Raw genomic sequence first — 20,382 nt, forward strand, 5'->3', positions numbered from 1 at the left:
GCCGGCGCGCCAAGCTCGTGAGCTCAAAATCTTGTGAACTCTCAGCTGAAGGGACACAGAGGTCATAAAAAAAGTATTGTGCTGAACTCATAAAACAGCTCATGCCGACAAGAACCAGGGCCCAGGAGGGAGCTGGGGAGCTGCGGCGCGGCCGTGGGTCAGCCCGAGGCGGCTGCGTCGTGGGGGCTGGCTGTCACCGTCACCGTCATGACACCGTCACCGTCACCGTCGCCGTGCCTGCCGCCTGGTTTCGGACGGAAGGGCGGTACCGGCATGACCAATGAAGGGCGCGGAGGCCTCGTTCGTCTCCTCAGAGAGAAATTCATTTCTCCCAGCTGTGAAAATGGTTTAAACTAGAACTGGCAGAAAAGAGCTGAGATTTTACTTTTATTTAACACCGTGCCTGCCTTGCTGACCCCTTCCGATCGCTCCAGGGAGCTGGAAAGGAACGGCTAACGCAAGCAGCGCGGGAGGAGGATGACACACCGCCTGCCCGCGCGGGCAGCGGGGACCGCTCGCCATACCATCGCTATTGATTAAGCGATCGGGGCACTCAGAAAGATCTCTCCTTTGAACAAACACTGCAGTGCTGGGGGAAAAAAGGACTCTGGGGAGGCCGGGACTCCATGGCACAGACTGTTCTTTCTTTACTGGACTTTTCTCTGCCCCTGGACATGATAAACAATCCTTTTGTGTGAGATATAAACAACGCTAGGTTGCTGGCAGAGAACAAAGGCTGCGATTCAGCGCCGGGATCAGCTGAACCCTGCGCATGACGGGCCCCACGCCGCTCCTCCCGCGTGGGGGGTTTGCCACCAACCGGCCCGAGCGGAGCCCAGACCCCGGCTGCCGCCAGCCCGCGGCTCCTTCCCCACCTTCCTCGAGGGAAACGTGTTTGTGCAGTGGAAAGGCTGAGCGGGAGAAGGACCGGAGCGGCAAACGCGCCCGACCGGCGGGTCCCAGCGGGAGCTCTGCCGAGATTTCCCGGCACATCCACCCCGTGGCAGAGCTGGTGGCGTCACGAGTCTCCTCGCACCGGCCACCGAAACCTCTGCTTTGTCTTTGTGAGGACGCGTCCTCCTGGCTCTGTGAAATAACCCGAGTGGCAGCACCGGGGCACATTTTCAGCGTGCTTCGCCCGCAGCCGCGCGCACCCACGGCAGGAGGAATGCCAAGCACTTGGCCGGGCGTACACACCGTCCCGCCAGACCCCGGTGCCAGCCGGCCCACTCAGCATTGTCCCCCCGTGCCGTGGGGCAGAGGGAGAGGTGGTGTTTCCTTGCCCAGGGTGGGGGCACGGCGGGGCCGCTCTGCCCAGTGGCTTTCCCGGACAGCAGTTCCCGGTGGGAATCGGCTTCAGGGGACTGGGCACCTTCCCCTCGGCCTCCTGGGTTTGGGGGACACAGGCCCCACGCTGGGGTTACTGGCCCCACGCAGGGGGTTCCAGCCCCCATGCAGGCCCCACGCTGGGGATTCATGCCCCACACTGGAGGCTCAGGCCCCACACTGGAGGTCCAGGCTCCACGCTGTATTCGGGCCCCACTCAGGCCCCACACTGGGAGTCCAGGCCCCACACAGCCCCACGCAGGGCGCCCAGGCCCCACAGAAGCCCCACGCTGTGGGCACAGGCCCCATGCAGGCCCCACGCGGGGTGCCCAGGCCCCACAGAAGCCCCACGCTGTGGGCACAGGCCCCATGCAGGCCCCACACGGGGTGCCCAGGCCCCACAGAAGCCCCACGCTGTGGGCACAGGCCCCATGCAGGCCCCATGCAGGGTGTTCAGGCCCCACGCGGGGTGCCCAGGCCCCGCACAGGCCCCACACAGGGTGTTCAGGCCCCCCAGAGGCCCCACGCTGTGGGCACAGGCCCCATGCAGGCCCCATGCAGGGTGTTCAGGCCCCACGCGGGGTGCCCAGGCCCCACGCGGGGCGTTGAGGCCCCGCACAGGCCCCACAGAGGGTGTTCAGGCCCCATGCGGGGCGTTCAGGCCCCGCACAGGCCCCACAGAGGGTGTTCAGGCCCCACAGAAGCCCCACGCTGTGGGCACAGGCCCCATGCAGGCCCCATGCGGGGTGTTCAGGCCCCACGCGGGGTGCCCAGGCCCCGCATAGGCCCCACACAGGGTGTTCAGGCCCCCCAGAGGCCCCACGCTGTGGGCACAGGTCCCATGCAGGCCCCATGCGGGGTGCCCAGGCCCCACAGAAGCCCCACGCTGTGGGCACAGGCCCCATGCAGGCCCCATGCGGGGTGTTCAGGCCCCACCCGGGGTGCCCAGGCCCCGCACAGGCCCCGCGCTGCGGCCCGGGCCCGGCGGGGCGAGGCGGTGCCCCCGGCCCAGCCGCAGGGGGCGCTCTCCCCCCTCCTGCCCTCCCCGCCCCACCGCGCAGGCGCTGTTGCGCCGCCGGCGGAGGGGGCGTGGCCGCCTTCGGCACCGCCATTGGCTCGGCCCAGCCCGGCGGGGCGGGGCGGCCGCGTGCGCCCGCCAAAGCGTTCCGGGCGGGAACGGGGGCGGCGCGGCGTTCCGGGCGGCGGCGGCGGACCGCGCTCCCCCCCCCGCCCCCCCCGCCCCCTCCCGCCCCTCCGGAGCGCGGCCTCGGTGGCGGCCGGGCGCGGAGCGCCATGGAGCCGCGCACAGGTAACGCCCGCCCGGCCTCCGCCACCGGCGGGGCCGAGAAAGTTTTCGGTGGGGCCGGGCCTGGGGTGGCGGCGGCGGCGGCGGCCTCGGGGCTCCCGGGGCGGCGGCGGCGGGTCCCGTCCCGCCCCTCCCGGTCACGACCCCTCCTGGGCCCGGGGCTGGCGGGGTCCCGGGGATGTGCCTGGGGATCCCCCGGCCGCGGCCGGGCCCCCGGGTTGAGCCCCGGGGTGCGGGGACCCGGTGCGGCCGCCCCGGGCCCAGGAGGGAGGCGGCGGTGCCGGGGGCGCCCACCCGCGATCGCGGCCGGTCCGCGGACACCCCCGGCCCGCCTCGGCCCGGCCCGGCCGCCCCAGCCCGCGAGCGTTCCCGCCGCTGAAGCGGCCGCCCGAGCGGAGGTTGGGGCGGCTTCTGCCGTCGTGGGGGCCGAGCTCAGCGATTTAGGCGCGACTAAATCCCCGGGGAGGGGAGGATGAGCCCGGCTTTGCAACGGGAGCGACCGCGGGTGAGCCGGTGGGTCGCTTTGAGCCGGCCGTGAGCTAAACCGGGGCCTAGGAACGGGCCGGGACGGGGTGGTGTGCGCCGGGTTCTTCAGGTGCTCTCACTTGTGGTGGTTTTTGGACCAAATAACTGTAATCTGGGTACTTTTTCTCCGGCGTGGAGCAAATAGGATTTGCCATTTGCAGCCTGGAAATCCCTGCGGCTTTTCAGTCCCGCGTCTCGTGTTCGAACCGGAGCGAGCTTTGCCGCCAGCCTCCGTCCTCGTGCCGAGGGTCTCGCCCTGGTGAAAAGCCGTTGTCTTTATTTTCATGTTCCCGTTTAACGGCGCCGGGCGTTAGCGTGACGGTCCGTGCCTACCCGTCGGGGACGAGGCCGGGCTGGGACTCGCGTTGCTCAGCCGCACCGCAGCGAGACACGAGCTTAAAAACAACTCCCAGAGTTTACTTGTCTTAATCTCGGGAGGAAAGGGAGTTTCTCGTCCAGCTAATTACAGGTTGCCTCTCTGCCGAGCCATGGACTCCGTATGGTTTCCTTGTGGGCGAGGAGGCTGGTGGTGACTCACCGGCTCGAGCATCTCTGACAATCCCATGCTTAAGGGAAACGTCTTTGCACCGACGCTGTGTCGTGGGAGTCGCTTACGCGAGGAGCGCGGTAACGGGACGGATCCTCGCGGGAGGCGGCGGCGGCTCGCTGTTACACTGGGAGAGCGCGGCTCGCCCCTGCCGCGACGTCTCTCCGCTTACCCGTCTGTAAAATGGGCTGACGCCGCGCCGTATATGTGACGATTAGTTGCATCGCCACCGGCAAACACATCGTGTGGTTGCGGTGCGGGGGGAGGCGGGGGGATGATTTTCGACTTTGATTTGCAGGGGCTAATAAAGACGTTATTGTTGGCTTAAGTCGCGTAGCTGGAGAAGTCAAACGTGGCGGCCGGAATCCTCCGCATCAGGTCGCTGAGAACATCAGATTTCTTCCTCCTGACCCTGCTGCATGTTTCCAGTCCCCGGCAGAGGCTCATCGCAGTCGCTCCTGTCTGTACTCTCTGGTTTGGGTTTGGTTTCTGCCACGCCTTGCGCAGGGCTCGGCTGTTCCTGACCCTGGAAAAGCTGCGCTGTTCCTTACGCCACGATATAAGGAGCACGAAACTCTGTATCGCGGGAGGGGAGCGGGCCGGCCTGTTGGACTTTAAAGCATCGTGGCGGATTTTTCTCTGGCGCTTCTTTTCATGGTCTTTAAAATAAACAAAGCCTTGCGGTGCTAATTGTGAGAGTGGGATTAATAGTTTCAGTAGAACAAAAGCTGCCGCTTAAAGCAGGTGTGAATGGAAAATAAAGAGCTGGCGCCATGACTTGTGGTGTCGCAGCTTTCCCCTGCGCGGAGCAGGGCCCCGGCTCCTTTCGGCCGGTGGCGAGTCGTTACCCGGCGTTGTGAGAAGAAGATTCTTTTCCCAGGAAATGCGAGGGACGTTCCTGGGAATCGAAAATATATCAGTGCCGCCGCTGTGCAGCGGCTTGAGCGTGGCCGCGCTGCGTTGGGTTCTGGGGAAGCATGATGTTGAACTCCCTGAGTGCGTGTTTTCGCTTGCTAAAGAAATGAGTTCGGGGGGGGGGGGGGGGGAAGGGCGCGGCGGCCGCGTTCGATGTGTCCGGCAGGGCCGTCCGCCGGGAGGCTCGTTAGGAGCACGCGGCTCGGATGAGCCCGCTTACGGAGCCGTGTGCCCTTGTAGGTGTGAAACACCTGTCGGCTCTCGGCGTGCGAGTGTCAAGTGTGCAAATCCTTGCCGAGAAGAGAGCGAGGCAGGGGATGCACAGAGGAGTCGCCCGCCCAAATACTTCCAAAGATCAGTGCCTTAGTTTTTGTTGGCTTGGTTTTGTGCCCAGAGTTTGCCGTCCTTCTGGCGAGTCTCCGCCACTCGGTGCCGTGTGGTTGCAGCGGGATGTGACTTTGCTCTCCGTGGCGGTGCCGGGAAAGCGCTGGAAGGGACCCTGTCTCACCCCGTATCTCAACAAGTGCCTCTGCTCCGTTGGTGCTTTAGTTAAACTCTAAACTCATCACTTCAAATGACAGAGAAACAGATTTACCCGGCAGGAGGAGGGCTGGATTAAAATACTGTGGGGAGAAACGGCGCTTAATAGGGTGGCAAAACCTGCCGTGGCCTGACTTGCGGAGGTGCTCGTGACGAGCATCCCCCCGGGAGGGCAGCGAGTGCTGGGCTCTCTTGCAAAGCCAGGGTTTGCGCTGGAAATAGCAGCAGCCCGATTTAAGCAGGTGAATGTGTCTCAAACTGAATTTCCTTGCGTGCAGCCGCTGAGAAAACCGCATTTATTTTAGCCAACTACAAAGCACGCATCTAAAACGGGACGAGGGCCTAAGACGGGCCGTTATATAATTACTATAATTCTTGGGAGTATAACCCTGCTCCTGAGAACGCCACGGGAGCGGGCGCTGCTGCGCTCCTCAAATGATTTAATGGCTTTATCGAGCGGCAGCGCGAGGAAGGGCAGTTTTAGGAAACTTTGCTTTGTGCAATCGCTCCTTCACCTGCTGCTCCTGCCGCTGCCACCCCTCACCAGTTACCGCGGCCCTGCGACGCGCGGTGTCTTCATGGCCGAACTTCGCAGCCCTTAGTTCTTCGCCGCCGTGGGATCCCCGCCGCCGGCTCCCCGTCCCAGGCAGGCCCTGGGCGCCGCCGCTGGCCTGGGGTCTCCCCCCGGGCCAGGCCCCGCGTCCTCGCCCGCGGGCAGCCTTCGGAGGTGGAAGGTTGCTGAAAGCGGAGCCAAGGATGCCGTGAAAATCAGACCGTGCACGCTCGATAATCGTCCTTACTAATTACTGCGCTGTAACGGCAGTGCTTTTTTTTAACGTAATACACGATCCACGCTGGGGTTTGAGCCGTCGTTTTGCCGCCGGGACCTTTTTGAAACAGAGAGCTGAGGTTTGCAACTTATCCTGAAACGCACAAACCCCCCTCGAAGGAGGAATTGATAAATAAGAGCGATGATGGTGCTGTGGGTAGAGCCTCGGACGTAATGAAGCTGCTGCGTTTGTGTTGGAGGCTGTTTCTGGCTTTTATACGGCTTTGAGGCTTCATTCCTGTGCCGCTGCTGACGTGTTCTTCAACCCAAGTTTTAGAATAATCTGGGTGTTGAAATTAGTGCGGTTGTATTTAGAGCAAAGGGAAGCAGGTGGTTTGAAGCTCTGGAAAATAGGGTAAAGTTTTTATGTGAAAACAGCTCAGCATATGAAAACTGTCACGGTTTTTTTATAAACTTTCACTGCGGCTCTTGCTTAACTGCGGCTTTTCTTGGGCTCCGACTCTTGAGCAACAGCATATTTTTAAGGATGCCCTTTCCCTGCTGGAAAGCCTCCGTCTGCGGGGACGGCGTGCTGTCCTGAAGCAGCGCCGCTCCTGCCAAAAATCCGCGGGGGGCTTCCGAGGCCGGGGCTTCCCAAGACGGAAAAGCTCGTTGAAGAGCTCCTCGCCCCAGATGCGAGACGCCGCAGCCCCGCGACCCCGGTGCCGCGCCCAGCCTGACTGCGGGCTGCCTGTCGCGGCTGTTTACAAATATCCCTCTTTTTGCCTCCTGGGCTGGCTTCCTTTTTGCCCCCGCAGCCCCGCCGTTGGGCCGAAGGAGTCGGCGAGCTCGCGGGTTTTCCCGCCCCTTCCTTTTCACCAGGAGTAACTATTTTGCTGGGCTTTGGTTAACGGAGGTTCCATGATCTGCCGGTTCGATTTTCTTGCCCTCGATGAAGCGAGAGCTGCGCGGGCCGTATCCCGTCTCGTACAGCACCTAGTCGGAGCTTAGCGACTGTAATAAAGGTATTAGGTCAGGTCAGGTTCAGCGCGGCGTCGCTAATCCCGGCTCTGTTTTGGCCGTTCTCGTGTGCGTTAGGTAACCTGCCGGGTCAGGGATGCAGGCTGGCACGGAGGCAGGGCCCCGCGGTCGTGGCAAGGAGGAGAAAGCGAGCAACCTCCCGCGAGGACCTTCAGATCTCGCTCGTTTGGAGCCGAGCCGCGTGAGTAGCTTCTTTTGCTCGTAGCTATTCTGATAGGGCTTCTTAAGCAAAGAGCAGGGCTTGGTCAGCTCCGGCGTGGGGCTGCTCGTGGCACCGAGGTCTCGCCCGTCTCGCCTCTGGGCTGCGCCGTGAGCCTTTCCTTGGGGCGAGGTTCGCGTGCCGGCGCGCGGGGAGAGCCAGCCAGCCGCGCCTCCCTCTGCGTTAGACCGAAGGGCTGCTATTGCAGGTTTTGGGGTGGAATCTTTGGGTTTAGGGGTTTGATGCGTTTAGGCTTGCTGCGTCGCTCATGGGAGCTTCCTTCTGATGGAGCTTTGCAAAGCGGGCGACTGATGGCAAAAAGCTTCTGGCTGGGTCTGGTAAAACTGGATCTCTCGTGGATTTTGGCACCTCCTGCCCTAGTTGTCATCTGAAGGTCCCCGGGGGCTTTGGAGGGTCCAGCTCCGACCTCCTGCTCCCGTCCCGTCTCCCGGCGGCGGCGAGGCTGGGACGTGGCGGAGGCGCCTGGCCGAGGTCGTGCGCTGGCTTTGCGCTTCGGGGACCGCGGCCCCGGCGTCCTGGCTCGGGTTCCTGCCCTTCCCAAAGTCACGTGGCGAACCCGGGGAAGAGACCTTGTAGTTATATGCTCCTGAAATATTCCTGGAAATACCTTTCTGAAGGTAGCAAAGGCCGCCTACGATACAGGAGTGCGTGCCAGGTCGTGTTTAATGCTGAGTTTTGGCAGTAGCCCTTAAAAATACGTATTTTTCTTTTCTCCTTTCTGAAGTACGTGTTCTCCACGTGATTCAAACCTTAACAAAATAAGAAAATTAGAGCCCCTCAAAATTATGATCCGGGAACTAACAGTGAATCTTTCTTGTTCTGTGGATTTATTTTGTTTCTGGTGAAATGCTTATTTAATTAAGCGTGCTCGATGGGTTTGGTTGGGTTCCCCCCGCATTTTGCCCTGGAAGACACAAACGATGAAGCTGAGGTACATTTAATTGTTTACCTGCTTCCTTTTTATTTCTACCCTTGGTCTCCCCTAATCTGCCTGATGGAGTTAGGGCAGGGCGCGCGGTCCTGCGGTTCCCGCGAGCTGCCGCGGAGGACCGGGAATCTCGACGCCGCTCCGGCTTTGCTTCCGGCGAGTCTGTACCGAAACCTGTCAAATTTAACTTCAGTCCGGCGTCAGCCTCCGGAGGGGACGTGGGATGCGAGGAAGCTGCGAGTCGCTTTGCTTCTGTGTAGGTTTTTTTCTGGCTTTAGTCTTATTTTAGACGGGCGTTTGGTATTAAGTGTGTTAATTTCTGTTACGAAGGTTTGGCAGACTGACGTGGAGATTAACTAAACCTGGCTTTTTCCTCGCTGCCCCTTCCTGAAAGGCAGAGGCAAAGCCGGACGGGTTCTCGTCGTGTGTCGTTTCGCTGCCTGAGAGGACGAAGGTCTGAGGTAGCGATAGGCGGAGGCATCCTTACGGTGCTTTGGGATGCACGGCTTTCACTCTCTGCTTGTTCGGGTGTGGTGACCAAGCAAGAAATACTGTTTGTGTAAGGATCAAGCTTATTATAGTTCAGAGGTAGGTGTGACTCACGGCTCGGTGTAATCTCGCCACGGCATTGCTCCACTGGAAACATCGCTGTGCTCGGGCCCCGGTGCGAGCTGCGGGGGGAAGAGGACGTTCTTATATCACTAAAAATCCTGGGCAGAAGCAGCAGAGAAGCCCACAGGTAACGTAATAAAATCCTGTGTGTCATCCGTGGGCGGGGAACCGGCGGAATCTGGCGCGTCGTGGTGTCAGACTCTTGTTACTGGTGGTTTTTTCGTGCATTAAAACCACCGATGGCATGAATTCGTCGTACGGATTGGTTGGCTTCTGCCTCTCAAAGACCCCCTGGCTTGGTCTGGTCTGGTCCCGCCTGGTCCGCCCTTCCTTCGTCGCGCTCCTTGCTAGCGAACGGCCGCCGGCTCGAAGGCTGCCCGCCCACCCTGCGCCGCGGCGTCCCCAAATATATTAGGAAACGAGATATTTTTTTTAGTAACTCAGCTGGGAAACACACCTACCCAGCCCAAACTGTGCTTAAAATCGGAACGCATGCGGTGCGGAGGGATTATTTAAATGCGCTTGAAGATGAAAGTCCTCTTCGGTTGCTGATGTCTTTTATGATGTTGACTTAAAAGCCAGAGTTTTAAAAAAACGAGGGAGGTTGCACATGGGCTTTTGACGCAAAAGGAAGCGTTTTCCTTGGGCTGAAACTGTAGTTTCCTAATATAGTTTTGGTTGCTGTGTCCCGCTGCCTGGAGTGAGCAGGAAGCGGATGCCCAAGGGCTGAAGCAGGACACCTGCTTCTGGCTTTAGTTTTAGCCTAAGACTGAGCCACGGTTAAGGCACCTCCGAGAGCCTGGTCCTGCCCTGGTGATCTGGGCTTGGGGGTTCGTCAGCGCAGCACCAGCCTGTCTCTTGCTGGGCAGCTTTTTTGAGTCTGGTTTTAAAAAAAAAAAAAAAAGAAAAAGAAAAAAAAATACTGAGTTTCGTTTCTTTTTCTGGTTCAACCTGCGTTTGTGCCAGAACTGAAGATTTCAAGCTGTGTTGGTGGTTTTGATAAGACTGGCTTTCAGAAACCGGGGCAGCCGTATCGTAAAAACAAGCAGAATGACGAAGGCTCCTAAATGTTTGTAATCCAGAAGGCTCTTATCGGCGACGCTGAGCGCGCGGTTGAAAAAAAATCTGTGTTTTCTGTGCTTTCCCCTCATATTTGCGCACAACTGATAAAGCAGCTGCTGCGGTGCGGTGCCAAGCAGGAGCACGGGAAGGGTTTTTCTTGGAAGCGGAGCTCGGTACGTCACCGTAAGGTGACCGGGAGGGTTAGTGGGTGTCGAGTCCGGTATGAAACCTCATATTGTTCGCAAAAAAGGTTTTTCTCATGGGGGGAGGCACCTCCTTCGTTAGCTGGTGGCTTTGCTCCTTCCGCAGCTCCTAGAGGACCACGTTCCACAAGGATGACAGCGTGTTCAGGCACGACAGCAAAACAGGGTGAAGTATTTCTAGCAGCGATGAACTCAGTCCTCCTCTCTGGACAGGACAATAAAAAAAAAAAAAAAAAGAAAAACCCAAACCCCGGTGAATCAGCCTGAAACCATGTGCTGACGGTTCTGTTGAAACACCTCCGGCTCCGGCGGGGCACCGAGCGGCTCCCTCCCCAAATCCCCGCGCGCGGCGGGAGAGGGGCTGCCGTTCCCCGTATCTCCTCCTTGCTTGTGTTGATTTAAGCAACACCCTGTGGCTTTTACGTTTTAGAAACATCGCGAGGCGGGGAGTAATTCCTTAATAACCTTTTAGCTTTGTTTTGAGCCTGCGATACTTAAGACCGGTGCGGTCAGAAAGGCTTCGTACCTTGAGTCCCCGGGAATCGTTAAAAACCAAGGGGAGAAGAGCGGTTAGAACTGAATTAATACGCTTCTGAACGTGGCCTTTGGAGATGGGATCAACTAATTCTGTCGGGTTTAAATTCGGGCTTACTTAGGCGCTTCTCCGCCCGGAGGAGCGGGGCGCCCTCGCCGCCCGCCTCGTGCGAGCTGGGCTGGCAGTTCAGCGGCGACCGGCTGCGCAGGTAAAGGCTTTGCCCCGGTGCCAGAGGTTGTTATTCCTGCAGAGCTCCCTGGAAGCGCGGTTGGTGTGAGCCCTCCCTTCGGGCAACCTCGGCCGTGGGTGTTTAAATCGCATTAATTAGCAGCCTGAGTCGCGCTCGGTGCGGCTGAGCGGGGGCCGCTCGTGCCGCCAGCGCCGACGAGCGGCGCAGGGGACGGTGACCCCTTGCAGAGGCTGATGGGCGCCGGGAGCAGCGGCGGCCGCCACCGACCAGCCGATTTCGGGGCAGATGGGGCCCCTGGCACCCTTAGCGATGCACCCAGCGCGTCTCCGTGGGGCGCTGAGCCGCTCTTGCCTGGTAAACTCCTGCCTTGTTGTGGAGAAATTACTGCAGGCAGCAGTAAATCCACACCTTTCCACCTGACCCGATCGGGTCGTAAATAGCTTCTGAAAGCTTCGGGAGCAGAAGCAGGGGATGCTCTTTGTGCAGGGGCTCGGTCCTGCAGCTGGCATGCAAAGCTCCGGTCCTCTGCACAACGAGGTGGTTACCTATTAGATTTGAGCATCGCGTTCTTTCGCAGATGAGTCTTTAAAATACTGGCCGGGATCTTCGCCTCCGACTCAGGCGAATGCACTTGCTGTTTTTTTTTTCCTGGGGTTTTCCCCAAGATTATTTATGCAGCGTCCAGTGATGCCCTGGCTGGGAGGGGGAGACTGTGCCCCGGCTCGTGTTTTTGCTGCTCGTCTGTCTCCTGCCTCCAAAACAGCCCTGTGAATCCTTCCAGTGCCTCATAAGGGTGAGGCTTAATTAAGCTTTTTATAGCATTTTACAAGCATTAGCTAACCAAAGATTGTGACGTCCCTGTGGGGTAGGTGTTTTTTTTGCTTCTCCTCACCGAGCCGTCTCTATCTGCGCGGGCACTCGGAGAACTGCGTTGGGAAGGCGATGCCCCATCGCTGAGGGTAACGCGTGCCCGACGCGGTGCCCAGCCGCTCTGAAAATCCGCGGGCTCTCGCAGGTCTGAGAGCGCTGGCGTTGCCCCGTGCCCGCGTGACGCATCTGAGGGCGTTGTAAGACGACGTCGTGAAGAGGCTCCCGGAGCATCCTGGAGAGTGAGCGGCTTTTAGGGCAGCTGAGGCTGCAGATGCGCTGGAGGCGCTGCTGGCGGCCGTGCCTGGAGCTCGTATCTCAATCACGTGCGTTCCTAAAGGAGAAGGAGAACGCAGGACGGTGACCGCGGGTTCCGCGGGAACCGCGCTGAGCTTTTACCTGACTTCTTTGTAGCACTCGGCAAGAGACTGGGGGCACGTGAAGGGGGCACGGGTGCTGACTTGGGACGAGGGAGGAGAAAGATCAACCCTCTGAAACACCGATTTTATCCGGACGGTGACCTCGGCAGATTCCGGGGACAAGCGTAATGCCGAGAGCTGAAAGATGCCGGTGTTTGCCTCGGCTGTAGGGTGTTTTTTTTTTAATCAGGAGGCACCAGAAGCGAGCGGCACGACTCCTACTCCGGTCCCTCGTGTTTCGCCCGCATAGCTCAGCGCTTGCATCATGGCAGAGGAGGCGTCGGGCTCGGAGGATTCCTGACAGGCTAGGGCACTGTGGTTTCTAAAACGAGGAGCCGCGCACGGTTCAAAGGCAATATCGACACCGTTGCCGGCAGGCTGCGGCTCAGTCGGTACGTCCCCGGTGGAAGTCGCCCTCCGAGCCGCCGGTGCTGCCGTTGGCACCGGGAGGAGGTTGGTTTGAAGGTTTGTTTTCTCTTGAGCTTTTCCTCTTTGGACTCTTCTACCTTCTTGGGCTTGTTCTGTTTGTATTTTAAATTCAGCTTCCTTGCGCTGCGTTTTGCTTTGGTTTTGAGTTTGTTGCCACTGGGGTTTTGCCAGTTTTTCACCAAAGCGCCCTGAAATGCCTGTGAAGCCGCGTGCTCTGGAGCCTTAGAGTGTCCTGGGTTGGAAGGGACCCACAAGGGTCGTTGAGTCCAGCTCCTGTCCCTGCACGGGACAGCCCCAAACTTACACCATAAAATACTCTAGCTATACTCTAGGTGAAATACACCGTACTCTAGGAAAACCCATCAGCGAAGGGTGGGGCTAATAAACCCTTCTGGTTTCAAAAAGTTTTGACCAGAAGTAGCTGGAGCGAAGCTCTCCCCTGAATTTCGCACGCTGTGGTTTCTAGTGGAGGGCAGCTTCTCGCAGGAGGCTGCGGTGAGGCGGATAATGCTCACCCGCGGTGTTTTGTCAGAGCGTTTAACCAGCTCGGAGGCTTGACGGCGAGGTGGGAGCAGCCACGAACCGCGGGAGAGAGAATGTAAATGCCGTACGGAGACACCGAGCTTGCAGAGCAGCTCTGAGGGGGGAGCGGGGGGAAGGAGGCGATGAGCTACTACCCCGAGAAAATTAGGATTGCAGCTAAGGACCTGAGGCCCGAAAACCCTCGTTCTGCAGCGACCAAACCGCGCGTCAATCGCACGCGTCCTGCCCTTGGAAGTGCTATTATTTCTTTTTTTTCCCCCCATATTTAAGGTAGAGTGGATGGGAAAGAGAAGGAGTAAGTGCGGCACCGCATCCCTCGGTCTCGCTGCTCCTGTTTGCCTGCAGGGAGGTGAGCGAAACGGGATGGCTTCTGTCCGTCAGAAATCTGGGGACGTGGCTGGGTATATATTTTGCAACATTTCCCCCCCCAAAAAAATATGCTGGGTGCCGCGTAAACACCCACCGCCGCGCTGCCGCTCGCCGCCGGCCGTGCCAAATAGCTGTACTGACGGGGTGCAAATAACAATGTGCAATTGTACGTGCCCCAGCAGTGCGCTTATTCAAATAGAAATCGGGTTTTTTTGCCCAGATTTTGCTGTGAAGGAGGCGCTCGTCTTCCCCAGCCACCCCTTCCAGCCCTCTGTGCAGATTTTTCTGGGAAACCTTGTTGACGTGAGGCCAAGCCGAGGTGTGAATCCTGCGTGGGCAGAGCTGCCTCGGCACCCTCGGCTCTCGGGGCACGGTATCGGTATCACGTTTTGCAAATAAAGGTGTTTTGGTAATTTTTTGGGATGGGTTCCCCCCCCCCCCCCCCCACCCCCGCAAGTTTTGAAAACCTCACACGCGACAGCTCCCCTGGGAATTAGTTGCCATTTTTTCTTAGATAAAATATTGAATATATGCTGCCAAGGTACCGCAGGTGTATCACCTCTGGGGTTGCCCGTCGTCGGCGATGGCTTTGGTCCCGGAAAGCCTTTCACGAAGCATTTACCCCACGGTGCCCGCGAGAGCGGCCGTCGTGATTGAGGCTGCGGTGCGATGTCGGTGCCAAAAGCGGCGGGGAAGCCTTGCTTTCCGCCAGAAAAACCGGTGGGGAGGAGACGATAGGAGCCCGCCGCGGCAGGAGGATCGCTGCCAAGCGTTCCTGCCCGCCGCTCTCGACGGTGGGGAAGCTCTGAGGAGCGTGTGTTAATGCGGAGTCGATACAAAGCCTGGCTGGGAGTTCAGAGCTCCGCGCCGTCGCCTTCCCCCTCGCGCGTCAGGTCTTTAATTACCCGAAGAGCTTGGAGATCCGTGTTCTCGGATCCTTTTTGTACCTGAAAATGCAATTGAGGAAAACAGGCTGCTTTTCCAAAACCTTACGTTAGCGGCTACTGCCCGGCGGGGGGGTTAAAGGAGAAAAGCTTCGAGTCGTGTGAGGTTTGGAAATGTTTCAGGAGCGCCTGGGGAGCGTCTGCCAGGAGGGAAAACAGCGGACTTTAGGGACAGCGGCACCTTCTGAAGCTTTGGCGTTGCCGGGTGCTTCCCTCCCGTAGCCGGGCAGAGCGCGGGGAATCGTCCTGGTTAAAGTCTCTGCGAATTAAGGCAATCTGGTTTTGGCTCTTCGCTGCTGGGAGGCTTCGACGCCGTCCTCCCGGCGGGAGGCAGGGCTGGCGACGTCCGGCTGTCGCTTTGCGCGCGACCTCGAACGGCTTCGGGTGTGCGGAGCTTACCTTTGGGGGTCTTTCCCTGGAAAACCCTAAGATGTAAATGTTTAGAAGCAGCGTTTCCTTGTTAAGTGCTGATTATGAAGGATTTCTCGGGTAGCTTAAAGAAATGATAAAGGAAGAGCCCCGTAACGTGGGGTACGATGCCTTTCTTCAGTAGCTGAGATTTGTACCAAAGCTGTGTAATAAAAATCCGATAAACCACTTCGCTAAACGTGCAAAGTCACCCCAAAAATCTCAAATACGAAAGGCGAGGCGTTTTGCAGCAGGGACTTTGCACCCCTTGGGGACGCTCCTCCAGTACTTTCAGGCCAACTTGTTTTCTTAGTCCTGTTGCCCTTTTAATTTCCCATCCCATTTAAATATGGGAGGAAATCGGGTCCCCGGAGGGGGTTTTGGGTGGGGTTCGTGCGATGGCGATGCTGACCACCATGCGGAGAGGAGAGGTGGGGTTGGTCGGGGGGATTCAATCAGGGCGATTCACCATTTCATTTACTTAATTCCTGCAGGCGTGTCCCGCAAATAACTGTCAGTACTGCAGAGATCATAGAAACGACTGGTCTTCACTCCCAAATACGCTTTCTTTAGCACGTTTCTAGTGGCAGCGTAAGGGGAGAGCTCGCTTAGGGGTTATATCCGGCATCGGAAGCGACTGTGAGACACGTCGTACGTGTATACGTACGCTTATGGGGTGCCTGGGGGCGCCGGGCGCCCGCAGCCTTTGCTGGAGGACCTGTTTGTGGTTGCAGGTCTCCTCTGGGGCTTGGGTTTCCTACCTGATACAGAGGGAGGGAAGAAAAGAGAGCGTTTTCCTTGCGCGGGGAAGTAAAATAATAAAAAAAAACTAACCCCAGAGGGAGCGTTTCTCCCTCCGAACCCCGGCGATAAAGCGCTCTCGCGGTTCATCGCCGTGTCGTCGGACCCGGCGTTTTCCATCTGTGTTTTGCCTGGCATTTTTGCGCGCGCGGGAGTTTGCTCGGTAACTGCAAACGCCATCAGTTAGCGGGTGTGGGCTGTGCTGCTGCTCTTTTCCTCCCCGAAAGCCGCGCTTTGCTGCGTATGCTTATTTTATTATTTTTTTTCCTTCTGGTGGGTTCGGCATTTAAAAGAAGAAGAAGTTATCTTTTATTGCAGTGGGTTTTCATTTAGAAACTGCTCGCTGTTTCTGTAGCTCCTGCCACCGGTTAGAAGGGACTAACACCTGGCTTCTAATTAGGGATGTTCCCACATCGTCGGGGGGGCAAGAGCGAGAAATCCCCTGCCGAATTTTGCTGTCTGAATACGCTCGGCTTTAGGATTGCCTTCAGCCCACAATAGCCCCGAGATTGCTCCGGCGATAAAAGAATATTAAGTAGTTTTTCTGTGTGCATGAAGTTAATAAGCGCGTGATTAGTGAGCGTGGAAGATAATAAGAATAGTATTTAACCAACAAAGCCAGGAAATTCCAGATTAAAGCGTGGATTTGTTTAACTTGCTGCTCTTGGCGCTTGGGAGGTGTGTGCCGTGAGGGAGTTTTGCCCATCTTTAGGAATAATCCTGAAAAGAGCCTCTTTTTTTTTTTTTCATAAGGCACCAGGAAAACAAACAGGTTTTCGCCCTCCACGTAACGCTGAAGCCCCCTCTCCCGCTCGCAGTAGGGCGGCACCGCCAGCCTTGCCGATTTTTTATCCCCCTCTTTTTCACGTGCCAGATTTTCAGCTCAGGATGAATTTTCTTTTCCAGCCAGTTTCTCTTCCTTGACGGTAGAATTTCGATCATAACCCTCTAACTGCAAAAAAAAAAACCACCAACCCAACCCCCAAAACACCCCAACCCCGCGGAGCTTTTTGCCCCGGTCCAGGCTCCCGCGGACGGGCGCCGTCTCCATCTCTGCCTCGAGGAATGCGGAAAATCAGGATTTTGAACGCGCAGCGAGAGCACACACCTTTCCCAGTCTTGGGACCTGCTAAAACTGAAACTTTACGTAATATACCTTCGGACGAGCTGAGTTTGCTCCCTCCTGGGAAGGAGAGCCGCGCTGGTGCGTGTGGGGTTTTTTTTTCTGCAAGAAGAGGAATTGGTTTTGATTTGGGTTGTGGTTTTTTTTTTTTACTGCCTGAAAGGGGCTTTTTGTTTTATTTTGCATAGGTAACACCTACTAATTACAGCTCTTTGGCCTTGCTTTTATTTCCCTCGCGCACGACCTGGGTGCTGGGAAGCTGCCTGCCCCGGGGAGGGCAGGGGTGCTGAGCTCTCTGCAAAATACATAAGAGAGACTTTCTGCTTTCTCGCTGCGGCCAAATAAACTCATTTATTGCCCTCGCTATTGGCCCATGATTTGGGAAAGAAAAGCTCCACCGCCTTTGAAATGAGGATTGGGGTGTTTTATCCTGAGTTTACTGAGCCCTCTGCACGCCTGTCATTAACAGAGTCGTTACAGCCCCTTCGGGTGCCGGGAGAGAGGAGCAAAACCTGTATATTTTTGTTTTTCCTCTGAATTATCCATTAAACCGCAGTCCCAAAACACAATTAACTTTGGGGGGGGAGGTTTATTTTCCCCCTTCGGCACCTGCCGTCGGATAGTTCCCGGCCGGCTCGGAGGCTGCCTGGCCAGGCTTGATTATTTTATGCTTTGTAACGCGAGCTGCGCGCGTTGTTGGTCTCGTCCCTAGATTGATGCCGAGGTGCTGATCCGGGCGCCGCCGACCCCAGCTGCCGGGAGGAATCCATGAGCGCAGGACCTCGGCTATGGACATCGTCCTGTCGGATTTTGTTCGCTCAACGGGGGCAGAGCCGGGACTGGCCAGAGACTTGCTCGAAGGTAAATAAAATTGGGAATAAAGGAAGGGGAGAGGCAGGCGGTGGCTGACGGGGGGGGGCTGGGAGGAAAAAGGGGGTTGCAGGAGGGGTGGGGAGCTGCTGGCCAGACCCCCGGGGCCGGCGCTCGGTGGGCGCGATGCCAGAGGTATTAAAACGGTGCCCTCGGCGGCGCGGCCGGTGACATTCTGCCTCGGTTTCTTGTTACGCGTCCGTCGGATAATGGATTTCAGGCGCTCGGAAGGAGAACGCGTCGACCAGGAGCGCCGTTTCCCTGCCTTCGGCCTCTCCCTTCGCGCGTGAGCAGCAAAACCGAAGGGGTTTTTTGGTTTTTGTAGCAGCGACGCCTTCGAAAGGGTTGAAGGAGTAGCACTAGGCGAAGGCTGCCTGTGCTTCCAGAGCAATATAGGGGTAATTATATAGGCAAAACCGTGCTGTTACTGGTATATCTTGTTCTGCTCGCGAAGGCGGGTGGATTATGCTGATATCAATTGCTGTTTGTTGGTGCTGGTGACCTCTCCTGGCAGAGCATCCCCTCGGAGCCCCGTGCACGCCCGGCGCAGGAGCCTGCCCTCCAGCATCGGTCGGGTTAAGGTGGCGGCGAGCGCTGAGGTGCGCAGGGGGTGAACGCGAGCATCGTCTGCGTTGGGTCAGTTTGCTTTTAAAGGGGGACACCAGCCCTCGGGAGCCTCCGCGCGCCGCGCTGGCAGCTTCCCGGCGCCCTACGCGCTTAAAGAAGCTCATAGATTTTCCCTAAAATACAGCGTAATACTGGCTTTCGCAAAAACCCCGTAAGATGGGGCAGCCGCCCGTTAGCGGTCGCGTTTAGTCGAAGGCTGCAGGTAACTTTTCTCACCCTGTGCTTCTAGCGATGGGAAGGGTAGAGGAGAAAGGATACCGGCTCTTAATTTTGGGGCTGTAAACTTGCTGGCGAGCGTTGCCTTTGGGTGAACGTTGACAAAAGGGTGGTGAGCAAATACCGGCAGGTGCTGTAATGCCGGAGGACAGAAATGTTGCATGAGAAGCAGGGCAGTTTGTACATAATTAACCAATGGGTAATTACAATGCAAGACCCTACTTGCCCTGGTTCTTCCTATCGTCCTTTTTCCTTGTATAATACAGGTCATTTTTTGTCGTTGCTTGAACCCGGGACCAGGTGATGCTCCTCGAGCATCCGCGCCAGCTCCCCGGCTGTTGCCGCTCCGGATGCTCTAGCAGCGATGAATTCAAAGCCCTGAAACCATCGCTGTTACCTGTGTCTTGAGGCAGTTTGCGCCACCCGCTTGGCTCCGGCCCTCCTCGGCGCTCGCAGCATCGATCCGTCGCTTTTTCCTCTCCAAAACTCCCATTAGCTTGGCTGGGTTCAGGGCTTCAGCCTTTAATTTTTACAGCCAGGCGTCGCCTCAGCGGACGTCTGGCAAGTTGTGGGTTTTGTGGTGCCTTTATGTGCTGGTGTCTGGGCTTAGGTTGCTTTGGGTCGTGTCAGGATCGCTAATATTCGCTTTCAGGGAAAAAAACACTTAGGCTCGCGATAGAGAAGGTTAAAGCAGATAATTCCTTCAAACCCTGCCACTCTGCGCTGATTTATTTTGACAACGGTAGTTTTAGCGCGTTTTCATGACCTGCTACTGAGTCGCTGCTAGATCTCCTGCAGCCTCCGTCGGGTTGGCAAGTCCAGGGGTGGAAAATGAGGGAAAACACAGAGATATTTTACTTTTTTGGGTGCGTATTAGCAAACGCAGCCAGATAAAATAGACGTATAGAGTGAATTACTCAGACGTGAGGTCGGAGGGCGGTACGAGCGATCGAAGTCGCGTTTTCTCTCTGTGCTTTGAGCTTCTCACGCGTGTCCAGCGAAGTCACCGTCTCCTGGACGATGGTCTCCTCCATCGTTCCGCCCTCCAGCGCCGTCAGAAACCCATCGCCTCGACGGCAAAGGGTTTCAGCGTACAAATGCCCCCAAAGCTCAAGAACTGGGGGAGGCGGGGACGTGTCAATCGGCGAAATCATTTAGGTTCCGCTCTTTGAGATCGCCCCGTGTTGTGGCGATGAGAAGCTGGGCTGCAGGCCTCTCTGTGGCTGCTCTTCTGGCTCGTGGTGTCCCCAGGGGACGCCGGTTTTCCTGCCGGGGGAGGGAATCCTCCCTTTTATCATCCAAGCGCCGGCAAAACCTGCCCTGTGCCAAAGTTTCCCCGAACGCTTCCAACCGCCTGGCTCGTGTCTGGAAAAAATCACCGTAGCGCCAAGGGCACCAAAGCCACCCTTTCCGGGTGCTTGCGGGCGGCCGGGTCGCCTCGTCGTGCCGGGATCTGGGGGTCCCTTCCGCTGCCGTCGTTTCACGCCGGAAAAAAACCAAGCTTTGGAAATCCTGTTTCTGAGGCAGCTGCCGGTGAAGGGGGTTGGGAATCGCAGCTGCAAGGGGTCGGCGCCGCCGGGGTATCCTCCTGCCGCCGGCACGTTAAAGCAAATAGCGACGCGGCGGCAAATCTGATTTTAACCTGACGGGTCGTTCGCGTTCCTTGATGCTGATTCATTATTTCATTTAAAAAAAAAAAACGGGGCGGGGGGGGGGAGCAAAAAAAGTCCCCCGTGACTCAAAAGGTAAAGGTTAAAATCACTTTCCGTTTGGAGTCAATCATTAAACGCTGCAAATTATATCTCCCAGAAGAATTTAAATACTTGGGAAGCGTATTTCCTTTAGGGAATTAGACATAATTACTTCTTTTATTGTCCGTGAGCTATGATATAAACCAATTGGCGGTTTATATCTTTCCTGTAGTGCACTTACTATATATAAAGTTGACGTTCTTTCTCTGGTGTCTGTGAACTTGCTAATTTAAGAGCCTGGATTATCAGAGTTCATTTAAAAAAAAAAACAAAAACAAAAAGAAAAAAATCACAGT

General features: G+C 57.3%; 1 protein-coding gene across 3 annotated transcripts in view; it reads left to right on the top strand.

Annotated features, from left to right (window-relative positions):
- The first annotated feature begins 2,495 nt into the window (after positions 1–2,495).
- Positions 2,496–20,382, top strand: part of OTUD7B (OTU deubiquitinase 7B) — a 38,234-nt gene continuing 20,347 nt past the window's right edge. The window contains exons 1-2 of one of the 3 annotated variants that reach the window (XM_064475273.1): positions 2,498–2,635; positions 17,335–17,483. In XM_064475273.1, coding sequence (XP_064331343.1) covers positions 17,411–17,483 — 73 coding nt within the window. In that variant the 5' untranslated portion in view covers positions 2,498–2,635; positions 17,335–17,410. Of the gene's footprint in view, positions 2,636–12,451; positions 12,471–17,334; positions 17,484–20,382 lie in introns of those variants that run through there. The other 2 variants (XM_064475275.1, XM_064475276.1) reach the window with 2 other exon arrangements.

Source organism: Phalacrocorax carbo, chromosome 28 (assembly GCF_963921805.1).
Source record: "Phalacrocorax carbo chromosome 28, bPhaCar2.1, whole genome shotgun sequence".
In the NCBI taxonomy this organism is placed as follows: Eukaryota; Metazoa; Chordata; class Aves; order Suliformes; family Phalacrocoracidae; genus Phalacrocorax; species Phalacrocorax carbo.